The sequence below is a fragment of the Anopheles stephensi genome, chromosome 3 (genome assembly GCF_013141755.1).
Source record: "Anopheles stephensi strain Indian chromosome 3, UCI_ANSTEP_V1.0, whole genome shotgun sequence".
In the NCBI taxonomy this organism is placed as follows: domain Eukaryota; kingdom Metazoa; phylum Arthropoda; class Insecta; order Diptera; family Culicidae; genus Anopheles; species Anopheles stephensi.
The window spans coordinates 6,769,908-6,791,776 of record NC_050203.1 but is presented as its reverse complement, the minus strand read 5'-3'; the positions used below and the strand labels follow the sequence as shown (position 1 = coordinate 6,791,776).

General features: G+C 46.1%; 2 protein-coding genes across 8 annotated transcripts in view; one reads left to right on the top strand and one right to left on the bottom strand.

Moving 5' to 3' along the window:
• The window catches only part of LOC118510335 (mucin-19), a 115,040-nt gene extending 93,814 nt beyond the window's left edge, over window positions 1-21,226 (top strand). The window contains exons 4-7 of the mRNA XM_036051993.1: window positions 4,580-4,764; window positions 15,461-15,683; window positions 16,803-16,898; window positions 17,926-21,226. Coding sequence (XP_035907886.1) covers window positions 4,580-4,764; window positions 15,461-15,683; window positions 16,803-16,898; window positions 17,926-18,916 — 1,495 coding nt within the window. The 3' untranslated portion in view covers window positions 18,917-21,226. The remainder of the gene's footprint in view (window positions 1-4,579; window positions 4,765-15,460; window positions 15,684-16,802; window positions 16,899-17,925) is intronic.
• Window positions 21,227-21,279: 53 nt separating this feature from the next.
• Window positions 21,280-21,869, bottom strand: part of LOC118510328 (filamin-A) — a 35,578-nt gene continuing 34,988 nt past the window's right edge. For all 7 annotated transcript variants that reach the window (XM_036051973.1, XM_036051980.1, XM_036051976.1 and 4 more), the window contains one exon: window positions 21,280-21,817. In XM_036051973.1, coding sequence (XP_035907866.1) covers window positions 21,686-21,817 — 132 coding nt within the window. In that variant the 3' untranslated portion in view covers window positions 21,280-21,685. The remainder of the gene's footprint in view (window positions 21,818-21,869) is intronic.

Genomic DNA, 21,869 nt, shown 5'->3' with positions numbered 1-21,869 from the left:
AGCATAGTTGGATAATCACGCCTCGCTATGGGGGAACGGTCTAGATGAGACTTGAACCCCGGTCCTACCGTGTAAAGAACGGCGTAGCTGTCATATCTATCACTGGGCCGCCTCAGGATCTCTAACGAGCTTAAATCACGATAACCATAGCTCAAGTTACAGCCAAATGTCTCTAGCCCGACTGCCTCAGGCCCAATTTTTATTTTATACTTATTAATGTAGGCTTCGTGCAGTTCTTAATGGTATTGGATTGTCTTAAATAATTTGGACTTCATCGTCTTTCGATTTATTCGTCTAGTATTTTATTTCATGCATACATTATCTTCTCATAATCTCCTGTGGAATAATCCATCGCAATTTTGATGTCTTCATTTTGACCTTTCACTCTCTGTCTCTCTCTCCCAGTGTTACCTTTCAAAATGGCATTTAAGATAACCTTCCTCACTGTTCCTTCCACCATTAGGTGTGATAAAATATTGTGCTTGCATGTGTGCCAGCTACGGTTAAACTCACCCGGTAAAACGGTAACCTTTAGCTTCTTTTCTCCACTCTCACTAGCTTCAAATCCCATAACCATCAATCTGGTGTTGAGTGTGACCGGTACCGGTAACGGCCCGCTCGCCATCCATTTTCCTGCGGCTCGTTCGGCTTTCCGAGGGGTTTGTTGTCATCAAGGTGTGAATAATTAAATTGAATATCACTTGCGGATTATGCGTGTGTGTGAGGGTGGAAGTTCCCCCCCCCCCGCTTTTTCGCCACCATACATTGTGTCCTCTCTCCGTTTATGGGCTGGCAACATTTTCTCTAATTATGATCCCACTTGTTATGAAACGAATTTCAATTTGCATCATAAATTTTATCCCGTGCGTGTTGTGGTGGGATTAAATGCTGCTGTCTCTATCGCATGTCCTCGCGCGCGTATCCAGACGCTTCCGTACACTCTTGGTTTGGAATTTAATCTTCAAATAAAAAGCAACAAAACTGGGCCATTTAATAGCATTGCTGTGTCCTGTTTGCTTCTCGAGAAACGGGCAGCGAGCGATGCTGTCAGTGACAGTTGGAAGCAAATTATGGTTGTAAATGAATGAAGAAACAATTTTCCAATTAGACTGTCATGCAGAATGAATTGTTGACGATGACGGGAGAAAGATTTTGCTTTTCTTTCGTGTTGTTTTGTCTTGTCTTGCGAACTTGCTCGCGTGCGCATCAATTCAGTTATGGTGTTGTGGGTTTGAAGTTGCTGTACATTCCCCCACCCGAGACAATGCTTAATCTGATTAGCTGGCGTTCTTCCAGCAGCAGCGGCGGATTGTGTGCCTTGGTGGTGTTATTTAATTATCTTAAGTCCCTGTCCTGCTTGTTATGGAAGTCCCACGAGGTCCAGTTCGTGCTCGAGAATGCTGTTTGCCCATTAATCTATTCCGAGGATCGTTGCCATAGTATGCAGATTTGATGCAATCGATTATCGGAGCTTCTCGAACGATGTGGACGCGCGAGATGCCAAGTGGTGGACACGACCATACCACTCGTGGTATGATGTATGTACCACCCACCGAGCCCCGAGGAGTGCATTGGTCCGAGAAGTGTCATAGTTAATTTTGTAATCATCGTCTCCCACCTTTCCGGCGGTTGGACTTCCTCGGAAGCAGTTTGCTGTGCGACACGGTAATCAATATTAATTAGCACGTAACAATAATATTGTTGACATTTCGCATTGATTGGCCGGCGGTGCCCGGTCGGTATCTTGCACAGCCTTCGCACGAATGCATAATGTGTATCGACAGTAAGGTTCGCTTTGCTTCAGATTCATCTCGAGATGCAGGCACCCCGGCGTAACCGCACACCGCTTGCATCGCAGCAGTTCCGTTACATTGCACGGGGCTTAGTTTGTGGCTTGTGGCTTGATATATGATGCCGGTACGACGGCTCTTCTCCAACGTGTCCAAATGTAACCTGCTGCTGTAGCTCGTCCGGGTGTGGACAGCCTACGAGTGCAAATAATTGGAGACGGTTCGGTACCGAGAACCGATCAGCTAGACCGATAGTCGATTGTGGTTAATTTATGGCGCCAGGCTACATTCCGAAGCCATTCGGGGGGTTCCAACTGTTGGATTGCGACATGAAGTAAATTCTTCAAGTCTCCGGCCCCATCGGTATGAGGAATTTATGTAACGCTGTCTGTAGAATTCTATTCCTGTCGAAGAAAACAATGGAGAAACTTTATTTCTTAATAGCTTCCTACTTTTATGGTCAGCCGTTTTGCTCCCCGAACTTATCGAGTTTTGTTTTATTGAGCATCGTTTTAGCATAAAGGCCAGACCTTAAGAGCCTGTGTGCGCCAGTGGATGGTCTTTCCGGATGAAGAGCTAAACAAACATCCAACTCCGAGCTGGAGAGTTCATCTTGAGCGAAAGGACACATTCGGTACAGGAAAGTTGGACCATTAAAGTTCAGGTCACTTTTTTTTGTTTGGGTTGAGAGGACGAGGCAAAAGTTTTTAGTTTTCTTCTACCACTTGGACACGCTCCCTTTCTTTTTGGACGACCTAACTTCGAATCAGTTGCATACTTCGGAACCACTGGTCCGAGCTATCTGTCATCGAACGTAAATGTATCCTTCATTCTCACTCTCTCTCTCTCCATGTGTGTGTGTGGCTTGGACTTATGTAAGATGCTCTGCTGGTTGGAAAGCGAGCTGTCCAAGGACGGCTAGCATAAAGGATAACCAACCCGGCTTGTGACCGATGTCATTTTCACGGCCTAATGACGTTACGCCGGTGACATTTATTTTTGCCCGCCGGTCATCCCCATTCATGAGACGTGTTACTTGGCAGGTCATAAAATGTTGGACGTTATCTCGACCGCTTTAAGCCGTAAGCCGCCGGCCTGACCGGATATGTGATACTTGTGCAGTGTAAACAACCTCGTAAAAATCATAGTTCTGTTATGATTGCGGCCATTTTCCGATGACGAGGGTTCTAATTGAAGGTGGAAGGACTTGTGGTGTGGTGTGTTTATGTGTGGCCTGCCTCCACCTGTTCAGAAACGGCACGCTATAACGAGCGAAGGATATAGCCTGGGCCACGTCTACTACCGGAAGCATGAATTGCTGCTTGCCCGCTGTTGGGTTGGGATGCTGATTTCCATTTTGGCAGCCTTCTTTCCGGGAAATTGTTCGGGAAATGGGAAGGCATAACCGGCTTTTGGACAGTAGTTCCATAGTGATACGTTCACGATGTAACATGCGAAAGCAGTTTCCTCCCCAAAGTTCTGCAATCGTTGAAAACAACTAGAATAATTGTAAGTCTCCCCCGGTGCTCTGGCTTTGTTCCTGCGGTAGTTGAACATTTTTCGTTGGAAAAAGCAAACGCGAGATAGACATGAGCGGTCAGATCGGTTTTTACGGCCGGGCGCAAACAAGCGCTATTGGTCTGTTTTATGCTAATGAAACATCAAGCACGAAACGCTTTTCCACCCTACGTACATGGTCGTGTTTTATGATTTTCCACGCAGCAAGATGAACGGACAGAGGCGAGATTTATGCATCCCCAGGTTTGCACCCGCCAACAATGCATTAATCTGTTTTTGCGAGACGAGAATCTGTCGGTGTACGTGCAACACAAATTTCGACTGTTTTAAAATTATGGCCCAAACCATCATCCGTCATACTCGGAACTCGCATTGGAAATGAAACTTGGACGAAAAAAAACAAACACAGGGAAGAGGTATTGAAACATTGAAGCGTGTGCTACTTCCTCACGAACTCGTCGGGTCAAATAATTAATTAATCCTCCGAACTACATACAAGCACGATGTCAGGATTTGCGATTAAAATTGCCATTATTGATGGTGGCTTTTAATCATGTTCCTTCGTAATTTTGGTAAGCATTGTTCAGCCGCTAGAGCTGCAAGGCCGCCGTCGACGACGATGACAACGCAGCTGGTGCCTCGGAAACATGTGTACACACGTGGCGCAAGAGTGCGTATGTTACAATGTTTCACGCGATACAGAAAATGGTTGCTGTTGACAACAGAAGCAATTATAGGCGTACGGGCCACTTCTTTTGTGCCTTTGTACCTGGTGAAGCTGTAGGGCTTATCCCAGGGTTGGCCAATTAAAATGTATTTCTTCTGTCTTTTGGGATGTAAGCTTATTGTGTTTTTGTTGATATACTGGTTGCTTAATAAAGGTTATAGGGATTTGAGATAACTTCAGCAAGAAAATTATTCAGTTGGAGCCATATTGGTTTTGGGCAAAACGCCATCTTGAAGCACTTATACGTCAAACATTAAAAAATTACTCAAAAGCGTTGCCTGAAGTCTGAAGTCTTCATGACACTGCAGTTAGGATTAGAGTTGAAATAATTCTTGAAGGCGTTATAATTATTTATTTAACGTACAAGTAAGTATTAATTGTGTGTGAAGCGAAACAAGGACATTTCACGACGCCCTCTAGGCACTAAGGAAGAAAATAAACTATTGGAACTGAACTTCAAGCTCTATTTGACAGCGGTGTTTCTAATTTTTCTAATGCTTTACTCTAATCAACACACTTTTCCCTTTCTCCTTCCTCATTTCAGTTCACCATCGGAACGATCGCGTAAAGGATGCTGTGGCCACTGGTTCGCAGGACCACCGCTGAGGGCACTCATCGCCGTGGTAGCCCTCGGTGGAGTGGCCTGTGCCTTGGGCGGCGCTGCGCTCGGAGCAACGGGCTTGGCCGGTTCACCAACGTCCCATCTTACTGCTGCCTTATTAATGATAGGTAAGTCCTTGCTCACCACACTTGCTTATCCACTCCGAAACTTCAAAACTTCAACAGTCGTACAAAAAGTAGAAGACCTAAAAACGAGACCAACTCTAGGCACACTTTTCGGTTCTGCAACGAGAAAGATCGCGCATTTGAAAACTTTTTCCATGCTTACCAGAAAGTAGAGCAAAAAAAAAAAGACAAGGAACAAACATCTGGTCGAATGGGGAAATAAAAACAGCAGAAACTTTGTTGTCGATTGTCTTTGGACGGTTGGTTTCGAGTTCCACCTCCTTGGGATTGGCTAGAAATGCTGGTGTGTGCCCTGTAGTGCAGTGGGCTAAATATGGTGCCCGTACCGTAAATAAGTTCCACTGGGTGAAAAGTTGGTGAGATACATCAGAACCCTTGGAGAGCAAGCTTAGCAGCAGCTAAGGGTAGGGTAAGCAGGGCGCAAAAGGCCGGCAGTATCCGTCGGGCTCGGTGAACATTAACATGCAAATTCTGCAGAGAACCTCGCCGGAAGAACTGACTCTAGGTGAAAACTTTGCTTCATTTATCACCCGCACGCGGCTCGCGGAAGTACGTTAAGATCTTTATGGCTTTAATTTAGCCATTGCTGGGTACTTTTTTTAAGAAAATACCGAGCATTGTTGGCAGCTCTAGTAGATTATGTTGTTGCTGGTGAAGAAAAAACTTTCTTGCCTCCACCGTTTGAGGGACAGCTTTTAAAGTCGGGAAAAACTTCAACAAGAAATAGATTGATTGAGGTTATGGTTTTCCGCAAAAAAAAGATGTTTGCTTCAACGAATCAAATATTTATTCTATTCCTATGACTTCCCTGCTGCCGAGGGGCCCAGCACAGGCGAATCCTGTGAGTAGTAAATCATCATCCATCCTCTAAATAGGATTGATCACGAGGACCACAGGGATGGTTGTGTGTGTGTGTTTTTTTGTTTGCAGTCTTCTTGTAACGCGTTGGAAGTTTTTCGCACAAGGGCAAAAATTCCCCGTACCAGGTGTACAGAATTTATTTTAAAAAAAGATCACATTTTCCCATCCGTGGTCGTGTCGTTCCCGCTACTGTCTGCAACTGAATCTGAAGCCGAGCTTCATAAAATATGAATTCAATTTATTTATATCGATTTACGAACTGCGTACACGTTGGGAAAGTTTTTCGGGCTGGGCACTTTCGGGGCCCACACACACACTCACAAAAAAGGCCTCGGGAGGGTTCGATGCTCACCAGGCTTGTATGTTGGGTAGGTGTAAAAAACCCAGCAGCGCATTTGCCCTTACCAGATAGCGAGTCCTTTGAAAAACGATTCCGAAAAGGTCCTTTACGTGGAGTAAAGGTAAACAGGCTTTTCAGGAGGCCTCAAAAAGAGAGAATTGGAAAAGAATTATATACGTTTTTTTTTGTAAATTCGTTCAGATTGACTCGGTGCCATTTCTGCCCCGAGCAATGTACTGGCTGGCAGGTTATAAAGTCAAATTCGATGTCAACCTGTAATCGATGTTGCCGAAAGCACACCAACGGCGTTAAGGGTCGTGCATAAGAAAATCGTGCGACCGATATGAAAATTGATTGCTTTATCAAGTTGTTAAAATCAATTTAAAGTGTTCGGCTCGTGGTTGGTGTTTTCCTCCTCTTAAATTTGAAAGTCCTTGTTCGCCTTTTTTCTGCTCTTTTCCCTACTTTAAAATTTGCGTTGCATTACAAAGCTGTTTTTCTTGCATTTTAGGGTTTATTTGGAGTGAAAAAAAAAAACCGGCTATAAAATATTACCTTTTAGCTGGCAACACTCAGATATCATGCAGAGCGAGTTGTACAGAAGGAATAGCAAAAAAAAAAAAACGAACGAATCTGTGTCTGCATTTAAAAGCTCTCGTAACTTGTGTGCAGACTGCAAGCAGCAGCGGAAAAGAAGGAAACAAAAAAAAAGAACTAATGTTTGGCTTTTTGCGTGTCGTGACGGGATTCTCGGTGTTGTTGTTTGGCACAACACAAAACCAAACGAGCATATCCAGATTCGTGTATTTGTGTGTGTTTTTTTTTGTTGTGTTGCCCCGTGTCACAAAGAACCGGAAAAAAAGTATAAGGAAAAGCTCACCGCGTGTATGTAGCAGCAGCAGCAGCAGCAAAAAGAGACGAGTGCGCGCATCAAGAGATAAATCTTTTCTGTCGTTGGAAAACCACCAGCCAGCGAGGGAAAAGCAAAAAAACAAAAACCCCCGCCGAGCCAATTCCTTTTGGCTTCTATCGCTCGCACCACGCGTCCATACGATGGACACGGCAGAGGATAAAATTATTTGTGGCGCTCCCCAGCCACAAAAAAGAAAAGAAAAACAAAACGCAAAAGACCATCCACAAATCGGATTTAGTTTTTATTCACCGCAGATTGCTTTTCGGGAAACCTCCGTGAAATGGCCGCCGATGGTTGCAGAGCCGCGTGTCCGTGTTCCCTGTTTTTGTGCCGTGCGTTTTGCCTTCATTTAGGGGCTTTAAGACTGGCGGAGAGTAGCTTTATGGCGTACACACACATACAGAATCAGGGGATGAATCCAATCGCTAGTGACCTTCTCGGAAAACAAAATGCCTGCCAGGCGGAAAATAGTACTTCCAGCCGATTTGTGTGTGTGTGTTGACCAAACGAAAGCAAACCTTGATAGCGAAATTTGTTTGTGGTTTGCCCAATTTTCGGGATTTTGGGTTTTTTTTATTGATATTCGTGTTGTGATAGCTATTGATTGCTAAAATTTGAAGCTTCTAGCTTAATTACAAAAACAACTTGCTATATTAAATTGATAATTTAAGGACTCTCTTTTAGGAGTCCTTCATCGCAGCGATAATTCCACCCGTAATCCTTTATGAGATCCCCTTTGATATGTTTGAGCAATAAACACGCCACGCGATTGCAGTTTAAAACTGTTCCCGCGGTTTGTTTTTTGCTATCCGAGTCCTCTAATCTCACGATCGTGACACACAAAATCCTCTTAAGCATCTAAACTGTGTTCGGAAAATGAATTTCCCACCGCTCCTAGAACAGGAGGACGACAGAAATAAACGCGAAGTTTACCATATCTTGTCGGGCCCGCGAACGCAAATTCGTTTGTGAACCAGTTGAGGAGCGTTAAAAAGGCGTGAAAACTGAACACGGAAACAGCGTCCCGGGTTCCGTTAGCCCCTTAGCCCTAGGATGATAAATATGTTGCAATTTTTATCCCTCCCTCCGTTTCCCTTCTTTACTGCAACCGCGGGTAGTGGTGCCGGCCACCACCGAACATCTTTTCCACGAGACTGTGCAAGAGGTCGAAAATTTATGGTTTCAATTTAAAATGCAATAATGATAACGACGAGTGTGCGCGCGCGAACTCCGGTACATCGGGCAAGCGTGTGCGTTTTTCTTTCGGACTTTTCCTTCTTGCCCTACGTACACACACAATTTCTGCGCGGTTCCGGTTTCGGGGCTGACGGGGCTTTTGTTTCCTAGCCGTTTGCATTTTCCACCCGCGAATGGGCCGGCTGGTTTTCCTTCGGCACACCTTCCATGCCGAACAGGACTAGAGGGAGTATGGGTTTTGGAGTGACCATTTGCTGAGGTATGTTGGAGAGTGGATGGGGGAAGCGGAAGGGCACGATTGTTGAATTGCTCACTTGAGCATAATCGCTGTTAACTGAACCGTATAATAATCCGCGTAGCGTAGGTTTCGCGGAAAGGTTAGTTTTATGCCGAGGTCTCAACAAAAGAGCTACTTGAGGTGTGTTGGACGTCACGAGGAAGGCATCCCGATAAAGAGCAGGGCTAAATCGAGGGGGACCAATATCGCATTTCTATTGGTAGAGAGAAGAGTCATTTTCACTAATAGAGGGCGCTGTTCTCTTAGTAGACAACTTAGTAGCCGAGAACATTTATAAGGTTCCGGCGAAAGCGTTTTTTTGTTTAATTTTGTTTTATCACGTTAAACCCGCTTATATTCAAAAAACAAACACGCAAACTACCGGCAGAAATGTATTAAATTTAAATATAATCTCCATCTCCCGACCATCGATTTGCTGTTTAACAAACAAACTATCAGCCAGGCAGCGCTCCCTTTGCAAGCAAGCAGCTGTAGCTCAAACGATAGCATTAAAATTAAATTTCAAACAAAACAACTTTTCCACTCCGTCTCTCACCATCCCGTAGTGGTCCTGTAGAAAATCACGGAGCGCTTGCTTTACCATCCGTTCCAGGGTTTTCTCGAAATGGAAAAATCAACAGAAATCCAGCACCGTAATCCTGCATCCGGATCATCGTCCTTATCTTCTGGTCGGTTACCATAATCATCAATCCCAGACACACAGGCAAACCATCCATGATGCGCCGGAACATCATCATCATCATCTTCGACATCATCAGTCAACCCCAAACACCCGAAACTTCCTTCTGCCTTTTTTCCCGATAACCATGCGGTCCTCCCCCCCCCCCACAATGCATGACCAACTTGCACAACTTCCGGAGTTTGCATTTCCTTTTCCAGCTCCCACACACACTCTTCCACACTGCAAACAATTTACTTTTCCGGAGTAGAGAGTATGTCTCTGGCTCGTTTCCCCGTCTGCTGCACCATTGTTAGCTTATCATCAAAGATGCAATTTTGTTGCAATTTTCCGGCCCCACACACACACACACAGGCAGAGTCGAGTGAGGATCATCTTTCTCGCGCTGGGCTGGAATGCCTTCTAGAGCATAGTATCTACCCCTCACGGTGATTTGCCAGTCGGTTAGAGCACAGGATAAGGCGAACGACACACAGCCAAGGACACGGTGAACAGCATTTTAAGTTTGAAAACTGATCACTCTTCAGCTTGCGAGTTCCGGCTCGCTTTTTGTCGTCGAGCGCTTATCCATTGATTGCAAACAGCGCACAAGGGATTCACTGCTCTTGAGTGAGAGTGGAAAATTAAACACTTTCCGATAAGCAACGTCCACACTTGCCCACTGTCCCCACTGTCGATCGTTTAAAGTTTAACAGAGTGGCACACTCGTTCAAGTATCATAGCCTTTAATTTGGTCAATTTGAAAATGTCGCTTCCGTGCGCTCTTTAGCCGACCGCTATTAAATGCATCGCTTGAAATGCAATTCCCGTGTTGCAACAGTGCAGTCGTAGAAAAAAAAACTACTCACACACCTCTTCAATGGAAGTGGACAGTAAAAGTAGGAGGTAGTAGTCGTCGTGGTGGACGAGGACGGTGACTCGCGCATGCCGTGCCGTTTTCCGGGTGCAACTCCGGACAACGACTCGAATGCAACCACGGCAGCATCATGGCTTACATTCTAATTACCGCATTTCGGAAAAGCCGCTTTCCAAATGACTCTCAGCGGTGGTTTGCGCATATTTATTGGTGGTATTTTTATAGCATAACCCCCAATGGTGGCAACGACGCGAGTTCCGGGCTTCCGGCCGATACGGTGTCTTTTTTTTGTCGTATTTGAAAAAAAAGATTTTCTAATGCACCGCATGCAATACACACATTCCCCGTTGGGAATTGCAGCAATGCACCAGTTACCGGTCGTCGGGACCGAATCGTCATGAATTTGAATCAATCTAGTTTCACGTCACGTGCGATTTGACCGCACCAGGATAACGTAGCCTGAACGGGGGAAGGGGAGCTATTGAGTGGGGCTGGGCTTTTTGGGGGGTGTAACCCATTCGGTCCAGACCACCCCCCCCCCTACCACATCTCTATCGCAATTCGATCGTAGGTGATTTGAGGTTTGAGGACGCCTAATTAGTGGATACTAAACAACCAAGTGGTGGTGGAGAAGGTGGAAGGGAGGAGGGGAAGGAGGGAGATGGCAAAAGGGGAGCTATGAGATGCATATGGTAATAGAGAGAAAGAGAGGTGGCGGTGGTGGTCACCCATGTTTTAGTGCGGTGCTGTTTCGGGTTAAATTTCGCGCCTGAATGACGGCAATAATGAGCGTTTAATCGATCGCCTGCTTGCGTTTTCCGGGCCCGGGCGGGCTTATGGATTTATTAGTATAATATTTTGAGTCTCATGGCGAATACGAATTGCGTCGCTGTTTTCGAACGGTTGATTGCGAATGCGGTGAGGGTAAGAAGCAAGCGATTTGTGGCTAGCGATTTGTGGTGAGAGAAAATTTATATTTTACCATTTAAATATGGCATGATGCGGGTGTGCGTGTAGCTGTGGACGCGCAAGCCAGTGTTTATTAAAGCAATTTAAATCGGACCATAATTTCTAACATCATTTATCTCCATAAAAAGCGATTAAAATCGCACCCATGGAGGTGTCTTTTGTTCAAACCACTTACTGCTAAAGGTGCGATTTGCCGTACGTGTACACTACAAATCTGAAGCAATAAGATGCTCAATAATTGTCGGAAATTTAACCCTTTTCCCTTATCCTGTCGATGCCACCCGGTCGCCCAACCATGATTGCTCTTAATTACAAACAATTTTTCCGGTAAACAATTCCCCCTTCCGAACCTGGTGGGGAGGGAAAAAACCCGCTCCGAAGTTTCCTTTAAAACTGCACCACCTCCACCAAGACAAGTGAGAGGGAAAAGCAGAAAGAAGAGGGTTTGAACGGGTTTAAATTTATTGCACCCTTAATCCCGGAGATCGATAGCGGCGAGATGTGCTGCTGATGCTATCGATGGGAAAGTGTAATAAAACGAAAGTCCATTAAACTAATTGTTCTCATTCCCATTCCCAGCCAGGTGAGTTTTATGGAAGGAAAACAGCACAACGGAGGGATTGATCACATGCACAGGTGTTGCGGGTGGAGCAAGAACCGAGAGCTTAGCCTTAGCATGCTTCAAACACACTCTCCCGCTCGAAGGAACCCTTCGGCAAGTCGGAATCTATCGAGCGAAACGATTGATCTTCCTCTAAACTGGCTGCCAGCGGATCACGGACCGCAGACCACGGTGCTAATCTGGCTGCATCTTAAATCTTTTCCTCTCCGAGCCTTCTCCCTTCCATATTTTACACCAACGTGACCTTATTTCGGTTCACTCCCGATGGACGCGTAATTTGCTCGTTGCAGAGTTGTGTAAGAGGAGAAAAAAAGGTTAGAATCGTCTTATAATGCTTTTAGCAATACGTTTTTCGTTCCTGTGACTCCCATCCAACGACTCTTTCGATTCGGTACCACCTACTCACTCCACAGAGGTAAAATTGGAGCGTTAGGCGTTGGCGAAGCGGTAACGAATTGCATTTCGCGGCAAGCTCAAAAGCATTTCTTCGTACCGTGGAGAACCGTTGCCCGGGGGTGTAGTGCCATGAAATCTTCATTTTAGAACGCTTTTTCGGCTGTTTTTTTTGCGATGCAAATGGTTCAGAGTTTGCAATTGTTGTAAGCTTTTTGGATGCAGCTTATGCATCCCACCTGCTTCCGCCTTAGTGTACCGACCGATGCGGGGCCGTCGAATGAAAGGTACTTCCAATTACCTTCAAGCTAGAAGGCGTTCACATGCATCTATGACCTACTTCACACCTACACCCGGCCAGAGATGCATTTCCGCTGTGCTGCAACACTCACAATATTGATTAGAAAATATGTAGCAAAATTCGTTCCTAACCGGCGAACGAATTTCCGCCTAACGAAGATCATTAGTTTGTTGGTTGCTATAATTTGCTATAAATCTTCCCTTCATTGAAAACCTCCTGCACAGGGCAAACGGCGTGCAGGAAAGCAATCGATTCTCCTTCAATTGGTACACTTCTGTTGCCTAAGCGCAAGACAAGACGGAGGGCTGTTCACAGCTCCATCGAAACACTTCTCACAACGTGGGGCCGGGTTCGATCGTGTTGTGGCAGCATTTCGAAATCGAAAGTAAAAACTCACCTTCAAGCGATGGGCGATTGTGTTCCCATTTCGAACTGGTGTTGTTCAGTGCATTCTAAGCACGACGGACATCGGCAACGAAAAACAACCCCCCCCCCCCCTCACAAGGAAGAAGCGTGAATGATTTATGATGATGCAGTTGGGCTCTCGGGGTACGGTGGATTCACCGCAGTACCATTGGCACGCAAATTGTTGGTTGGTTGGTGCTGCTCTTTATGTTTTCGTTTGCCGTGCTGATTATGATTTATGTGTCGGCGTGTGTGACAGGGAAGCGCACCAGCGAGTGCGCGTCTTCGCCCAGTTCGGGACGATTAGTGCAATTGTCTCAAATGACAGTGTCCGTAGTGGTGGTACGTTTCTCACAACGCGGAAATGTTCGCACGACGATGATGCTGACGCATGGGAAACATTTGTGTGCATCGTGTGAAATGTCTGCTGTGCTTCGGGGCTGAAATTCTTAATCCCATTTCCGTCGCGGTGATGTGATGTACAATTGCACAAAAAGAAATTCAAATTGTCTTAACCCCGCAAACGTGTGCTCCTCCTAACGAGTGCTATCAATTAAGATGACAAACTTAATTCCACCGGTTTCTACGGGTACACAACCTTTGCAAAGCCGTTTTTCCATACTTTATAACCCCAAAAAAGGTGGCCTGTGGCAACACCGGATTGCGTGAAGATTTGTTGCGAACATGTGGATTTCCATGCTTTCAAACCTTTTCGATACGAGAGCCGTGGTGAAGGTGGCAAGATTCAGCTCAGATCCACAACCGAGGTCATGATTTATGAATGAACATTCCATTCCTCGAGAGGTTCTTTGCGCGAGAAGCATTCCGGAACGGGAGACACAGGTTTTTTGTGTGTCCTCTTTGTTACGATAAGCACATTTGGAAGCAAAAAGTAGTCGCTTTGTCGCCCGTTTAACCATATGATTCACGACCTTGTTAGAGAGTGTGTGTGTGTGTACGTCTTGTCGGTGGAAAATGGATTTTTTTTTCAGGTTCCCCATCGTGCTAAGCTACCGGTTCTGAAACGTTCTATTAAATCAGGGATGACACTTTGCTTAATGCTTTTCAAACCAGTCGTCGGTAGTGGGGTTGAGGTTTCTCCAAATAATAAATCTCATATCAACGAGCGGTTAAATAAAATAGGGAAGAAATCGTTTCCTAAAACATTAATTCCTAACTCCGCTTGCTGATAATCTGATGTAACTTTGAAATTCGTGACCAAAGACCACAAAAATCGGTCTTTGGCATCGGTCATCATCGTCACGTTCGTCGGGGTCGAAAAGGAGAACAAAAAAACAATCTGCGTCTGAGCCGAAGACAAGACCAAGAGTTGAAGGATGAATAATGTTTGCTTGATTCGTGCTCTTTCGTTGCGTTACCTGTGCCCCGTGTCGCACACAAAAAAAGTGTTAAACGAATAAATTTTCCTTTTCAAAACCGTTTAATGTCGTGATCGATTGAGAAGACGGTGGGGAAGCTGATCGATATCGACGTCTTTTCTTTTTCGCACTCATCTTGCAAGACGTTTTTTTGCCCTTCTGCTTTTTTTACAGTGAAGCTTAAGAAAATGTATTCTTTCACCCATCGTGATGTCTCTTATCCTTCCACTTGTCTTCAGTCAGCCAGTTTTTAGCAGGGAAAGAGAGCCCTCTCCTTTGTTGGGCGCATTTTTCACTTTCATCACTCGCTCGCTCATCATACACCATCGGCATCGATGATGATGCTGCGGCGTGATCATTTTCATGAACAATTTTCTCGACCACGGCTCGCCTTTCTTTCACCATTTTCTTGCCTTCGAGCGATGCCTGCTTCTGGCATTTTGGTGGCCGATTTCCGCGCGTTACGCTATCTGATAAAACATGACGGCGTTTCATCCGCCGTGCCCGTCCTTCGCTGATGATTATTATTAATTTTGCTCCCGTGAGGGAAAATTGAATGAACGGTGATGGAATATGGAGTGAACAGAAAGAAAAAAAAAAACTCATGCCGGACAACAGTGTAAGGAGAATGCATTGAATTGAATTTCCCTCCCACTTGATGCCCACTTGGGGAAGATGAAGAAAAATGGTACCTTCACTCCATCAATTGAAAATTGTTCAACCCAAATTCCCTTCGATTCCCTTCGAGCCTTTCCCTTCGATCCACCAAGGAAGAGGAAATGAAAGTGTCGGAAGCCGAAGATGGAGCGAGAACTGCTTCGAGTGTGAGGAAATATTGAAAAGGAAAACCCCCGAAAGGAAGCTAATGTTTGCTTTCGTATATTATCAATAAATAAGGGAATAGAAAAGAAACAGAAGGATAAAGAAACAGGGGATTATAATTAATGCTCTCGGATTTTCCGTTATCACTTTGCTAAAGTTTAAAACTTCTTGTGCTCAAGACCTTCGTCAAACCAAAACAATCGTCTGCATTTCACTCTGGGTTTCTCGCCCCTATTTCCCTATAATCAATCGTTCGCAGAAACTTCCTTTTCCTTTCGTTCTGGAACTTTTCCCAACCGACTGACAGGAAGGAATGTGACCAAAAAGCAGCTGACCTAGAATGTAGTAAGCGGAAAAGTAACACACAGCGTGGCAGAAGAACACAATTAACATTTTAATTAAAAAACTTTTACGCTCGGTCGTTGTTGTGGCGCCTGCAAACAGTGTTTGTCGCGTGCCTGGTGAGGTGAGAGCTTCATTAGAATTGCATCGCATTGCGTATTGTTGTGTTATGCCGCTCGCCCCCCGCTCACCTCGGCAAAAAACCGTGTTGATTGAGTTTTCAATTTTCCCAACGCCACCCACCGTATCATCTACCGCCATTATCTACATTAATATTGCTTTCCGTTTCGCTTTACGACAGGTGTTGGAGTGATTCTAGTGACGGTGAGTGGGGCAGCGTGGCGTATGACTGCACCGGGTGCACCGCCCTGTCTGGGGCTCGGATCGACCGTAGATCTGGGACGCTGCTCGCGGAGACCTTGCGGACGGGGTGGCAGTACACCGCACGGGTTGCTGTATCCCGAGTTCCAGCACAGGCCGCCGCCACCATCGTACCAAGCGAGTATGCAGGAATACAGATTAAGGTAAGTCGTAGCGACACTTCAAGACATCAAGCCGAGAAATGATGAGCTGATTAGTTTAAAGAGAAAAAAAAATTGAGTAACTTAATCTTAGTCAATAACAATAAATCAATAGCATTAACTCGCCATTTTGGCCTTTCGACGTTGTGTGCGTGTGTGTAATCTGCTCGCTTTCCAAAACCACCACCAAATCACACCGTAACAACTGCAACCGGCGTCCGGCTTTTGACGCCCCACAAAACCGCGGTCACCATTTGCACTGTGATACGAGCATGCCCGCGAGCGAGAGAGAGAGAGAGAGTTACATCGGAACGGGAATATATCACCGCCGGTTGTCTATTGCGGTTTTGGGTCAACTGAATACCAGTCCGGATTGGTCCGGTGGCCCGCGAGTAGTAGCGATTGTTGTTGCCCAAGGATCATTAATTACATTAAACATTCCTATCGCGTCCCTGCCCTTGGGCACGGGATACCAAATACCGATTGAATAATGTAATTACAAATTAAAATAATCGCTACAAACGTTGTGTACACCGTGTCGGGTTCGATTAGTAATGTCGAGCTACTGTGTCTACTAAACGCTACTAGCGCCATCTAGCGGTGATGGCGCATAACCATGAAAGTGGTGGTGGTGGTGGTGAAGGGAGCATTTAGAACTTCCCAAAAGCGGCCTGTTGTTTTATGCTTACATTCAAGTGATGTAGCACCATGGTACGTACATCCCTGCTCGAACAGGAGCCGCCAGGCAGACATGCTTGAAACATGGCCGGTAATTACCCGGGCCGTGTCGGGCAACATTTATCTCAATTACGTATCAACGATGCGGTACATGCGAGAGAGTTGGTCGACCGAGAGAAGCGGGGGTGCTAAAGGTGGCTAAAAAAAAGGAGCTGGCAAATAAATGTGTATATGTGTCTCGCACCTCGAACTGCCGCTGGAGGACGAAGCCAGGTCCTTAGTGGAATGATAGAAATGTATCATCCACAAGAACGTTTCGAAACGTTCTTGGAGCGGGAGCTCGTTTTTTGGAGAGGCTTGTGGAAGGTGGACGCTAAGGACCTTTTTCAGGGCTCTGACTTGTTAAAGGATATACTTATGTTTTTCTTTTTCTTTCCCGCGTAGATTGCTGCTACTGGACCGGGACCGACAGTCGGGAAGGATGCGAAGTACGGCCTCACCGCCACCGACCTATCGATCCAACGTGGGAAGCCTTTTAAGGTGAGTAAATATGGCGTATAAGGAGCGTTGCGCTAGTAACGCAGAGGGAATCCCCGGCAAAACAACGGAAGACGACGGAGTGTCTGCGCTGACGGTACATCCCAGCGCGAATGTCCTTGCGATGCTATTTGCTTGGCGTAATTGATTTGTCTTTCGGCTTGCTTGGTTTATGGGTCGTCAGCATGAGAATTCAATTAGGATGGCGACTTCTTCTCTCTCTGTGAGAGACTGCCCTTGAATCTGTGCCTTCTTCAGGAAGCCTTAAATGTGCCATCACTCTTAACAACAGCTATTTTTGCTTAAAGAGAATGGTTTATGGCCTTCAACCCACACGCGTACCGTGGTACGTGAAGCTACAATGACTACATTTGTGGGGGGCCTTGCTGGATCCGTTTTTGACGCTTTACCCTTTACATCCCAAGCGCCATGAACCACGAAATGAAATTGTCCATCGTCGGGACACATACAGAGGTAGAGTAAAGAAAAATAAACAACGCGTTTAATTGATGTTTCGATCCGTTGCGCTTATTCAATATTGATGAAATATTTTAATCGTGGGCTTTAATTAACTTTTTCCATTCCATCGAACCAGCCTCCGATGGTAGGCGTAACGGCCGGTGTTTGGTTTTTGATAGGCAATTTCATACAATGAGTTTTTATTTTAATGGGTCCATAATTTTGCAATGCGGACCAGATCCGTCTGGATGCTAGGGGACACGGACGATTCGGACACGGTGTTAATTATTGTGGGGAGCATGATTGAAAGTTTAATTTCGCCACGATGTGTGACGTTTACCCACACGCACACGCACACTAACCGGGCCCCTCTCTAATCGTAGTAGCCGGTGTGTTTTGATCGCGCTGTCAGTTGTCAACTGGTGTGTTGTGCTGGCCAGCTGTGTTTATAATCGAGCGCTTCGGATCGAACCGGGACCGGGATGAAATTGATTTCTATAGGCTTCATTTTATCCCGTGATGAAAATTGTGTTTATTATTTTGTCTGCTTTTTCTGCCTTTATCGTTTTAGAATACCCCTCAGCTCGCGCTACAACAACGGCAGCAGCAACAGCATATTCGGTGGCATTAGTGGCATAATCAGTGGCGCCGTCGGTGGTGGTGGTGGCTCGAGCAACAGTGTGAACAATGCGCCACCATCAGCGCACATCCAGGCGGATCTGCAAGTGAACAGCTCCCCGAACCCGTACGGTTCCGATGGCCATAGTACGCTGCCGCCCAGCTATCGGTCGGTAAATCTTCAACATTCGCCAACGGTAGCCACCGACACACTTCAGCGGCCATCTCAACAGTCGACCGTACCGTCAGGAACGTCAGCGAACGGTGCTTCTCCGTCGGCGGGCGTTGTGCGTAGCGGAAGCAACCCTGCTCCTGCGGAGAAGGATGCGAACCTAATAAGCGGTGATAATATGCACCCGACGGCTGGACCGAACCGTACGAGCGCGACGGGTGTGAATCATCATCATCATGCACCGTCCATAATTAAAATCGACGATCGATGCAACGCGGCAGATGAGCAGGGAGTCGTCGGTTCGCGACAGCGAAATTCAATTCCCAACTCTGTGTCTCTAATTGATACCGGCAGTGAGGAGTTGCTGCCGGCGGGCGGTGGCGAAGCAAGCGGCGCTGCCGCCGGTAGCAACAATGCGGGCAACATAAACAGCAATAGTAGTAGGCTTTGTCCGGCTGGAAGCGTTCCCACCGCAAACAGCAACAGTAGCGTTCCAGCAGGAGCAGCCGGCAGTAGCAAGGATCTGGTTACGATTGTTACCATATCCGGCACGATCGAACCATCAGCAACGGGAGCTAGCCGGTCGGTTTACACTAGCGGTAGCAATGGTAGCGGAAACAACAACCCGGCTGGTGCAGGAACTGGGGCCACATGTACATTATTAAACTCTAACTCAACGCCACTGCTGGCCACAGTTATACCGGTCAGCAAATGCACCCCAACCGCCACCCCAACAACGACGACAACAGCAGCATCCTGCGGGGATGTGTGAGGGAACGCGTAGGACCGGGAAGGATTGTTTTTTTATTTAGTATATCCACACACAGTTACCGGAAGTACGGCCCGCGCTAGGAGCGTTCTGTTTCACGTGCCCGAACCTGATAAGCCATGAAAATCTAGTTTTTGTTTGCTTTTTCTCACATCCAATCCCATGCACCGGGTTTTCCCCGCCACAAAGGCACAGAAGTTTAGAGTGCCTGGGAGTCATCTGTTCCCTGTGAGGTCACCGCCACTGCTGTTGACTTCCTGTTTGCCGACCGGAGGAGAAAGCAGTATAGTTCGGGACAGTATGTGGTCGTCTAACAAACGCAAACCAACAAACCAACCAACCAACCACACACACACGCAAACGCACGCCACGGTGTACCGGGATGTGACGGGGAAACTTTTCTTTCTACATATATACACTGGACTATGGGGCAGTTGGGATCATGGGAAGCCTTTGCCAGGGGACAGGAAGATTAGAGCAACCTGGACTCTAGGCTTTGGGGTTTTTGAGTAGCGCTTGAATCATTAAACACGTGTAACATAGGGGATTTCTTCGGGAGGACCTGTAAGAGAGCCTATCACTTAGAGGGGAAAATGGGTCAGTTGAGGTTACTTAGCTACTCTCGAGAGCGTTTCAAGGTAGAGCGAGATCTTGACTATCAACCTTGATTTTTTGTTACGAAAATCGGCAATTTTTTCTCTATCACCCGTTAGTAAATCACGATCAAAAGACAAAAATTCAAATTTGACAGCAACTACATTTCGTCCGTTAAAATGCTGTCAGTTTCCGTCAGAATAGGCTGTCACTTAAAATCTCACCTCGAGATCTCCTTCTGCCAGAAAGCGCTCACCTCTCACACACACTTGCACCTACGTGTAACCATGGGCAACGTACGCACAAGGACTTGCAGATCCTTTTACCGATTTAGCGTCACTTTCGGTGTGGCATGAAATGGTTAATCCTGACTTCATATGGCAAAAAATATCCTTCAAAAGGGGAACCCCGGACCGGAAAAGACCGTCACCACACATACAAACCCGTACGTGTCGTAACGGAGCACTTACAATGGGATCGAATTCCGGTCGAGTAGAATGTGACCGACTGCCCGGGTTAGTAGGGATGGGCGTCGAAGCGAGCGAGCGAAGCTGAGAGTAAAATAGATTAATTTTTAATTTAATATGTGCCTGAATTATGAAACAACTCGGATGCTGCCTGCTCATGCTGCTACCACCGAGCGGTCGAGGGTTGAGAAAGGGGAATGAGATTTTTCCCGAGTCAATGTGTCCCTTGCACGGATTCGCACTGCTACTATGTGTAGCTCGGTGTGGAAAAGATGGACGGATGTGGTCATTTTTTGTGGAGCTCTTCTCCCCTAGCAACGGGGACGGGTTCCGACGGGGCCGAATTTTGAGTCGTTTATTTTTACGGTTTTCGATATTATAATTTTTCCGTGGTGTGTTCTCCGTTTATGCCCTTTCCCGGTAGCGAAATAATAAAAAAAACCAACCCACCAACCCGGCTTTAAATGGTCATGGCCGAGATTTTACTATTTCGCTTCACATCGTCCGATCCCTTGGGTAGTGGATGCACATGTGTGTGTGTGTGTGTGTGTGTGTGTGTGTGTGTGTGTGCTTGCATAGTATATTTCATTCTATCTCGTTAGCGTCATCGCTTATATGCTTTTCGGCACCTTTTCTGGCGCCGGCCTCTTTTTTTTATCAAAAATATATTTTACATCACACCGAAGACCGCTAGAACCAGGAGAAAGGTCCCCACACCCCCAAGCACCAGAGTGTATTTGCGTGCGCATCTGTACAGAGAGTGTAGAATTGGATGAAAAGGAAATGAAGTGTGTGTGTGTGGGTTTTGTTTTTCCCGCTGATGAATAGAGCGTTTTTATTGTTAGTAATTTAATACAGAAGCAGGTCCCTGTAGCGGGGCCGAAGTGAATCAAAACGACACGCATAACCGCACGCACCGTCTAAGCACCGTGTGGTTCATCCTATTATCAGAATTACCATAAAGCGGGAGGCACAGAAGATATATAGAAGTAGGGAAAATGTGTTAAAGAAACCGGGCGGCCGAAGAGATGTTGTTGAAGAGTGTGCGAACGGTGCGGATTAACGTGTATTTGAATCGTGTCGTGGTTGCTAGATTGACACGTGTGTAAATGGATGGAAGGCAGCGGAGAGAGAGACAGAAAGGGACAGGAGAGAGAGGGTCGGTGAATGTTAACTCATCATATTTTCATTCTATATGTAACCAAAGAGAGCATGAAAGGAAATAAAGAGCGATAAATTCTAAAACCTTAAACTCCATGTGTCCATATACCGCATTTAAGCGAAAACTCAAATATCACAACTGCGTTTTGCTATTAATAATGTAACAAGATTCGTTTATTAATTCGTTCAGTTTAGTTTGATGCTTCTTCTTCCTGCTGCACAGTAATACAGTTTTTTTTACATTAACAAAAACGGTTTCACGATCCCTACCAAACCCTTGTCTTCCTCCCTCCTCGTTAGCACTAAATGTTAGCCATTTCAGTCATAGCTGACACGTTCTTTTGCTAAACCTATATGTAGCCTACATTTATTCGATGCACGTCGTAAAACTTAACCAGCTAAAATTAACAACCGGCCCGGGAACGACACTCGAATCCTTCCAGCCGACAGGCCGGAGTTTTCTCTTTTCCCTTACCAAAGAAACAAACAAAAAAGCTGCTACGCCTGAAGCTTGCCTATTCTAGCAGAAGACGTTGTGGCGCCGTTAGTTTCAGTTTCCGTGTAGAAATCGTTTCAGCTCCTCCTGTGTGTCGAAGATGAGCACGGGGAAGGGTGAACCGGGGACGAGCTCGCCGGCCCACTTCACCTCCACCCGATAGTCACCCGGTTCGGTGGGATCGTACTGCAACAAGATGAGAGGAAAATAGTAATTCCAAGACAAAGTTAAGGTTTAA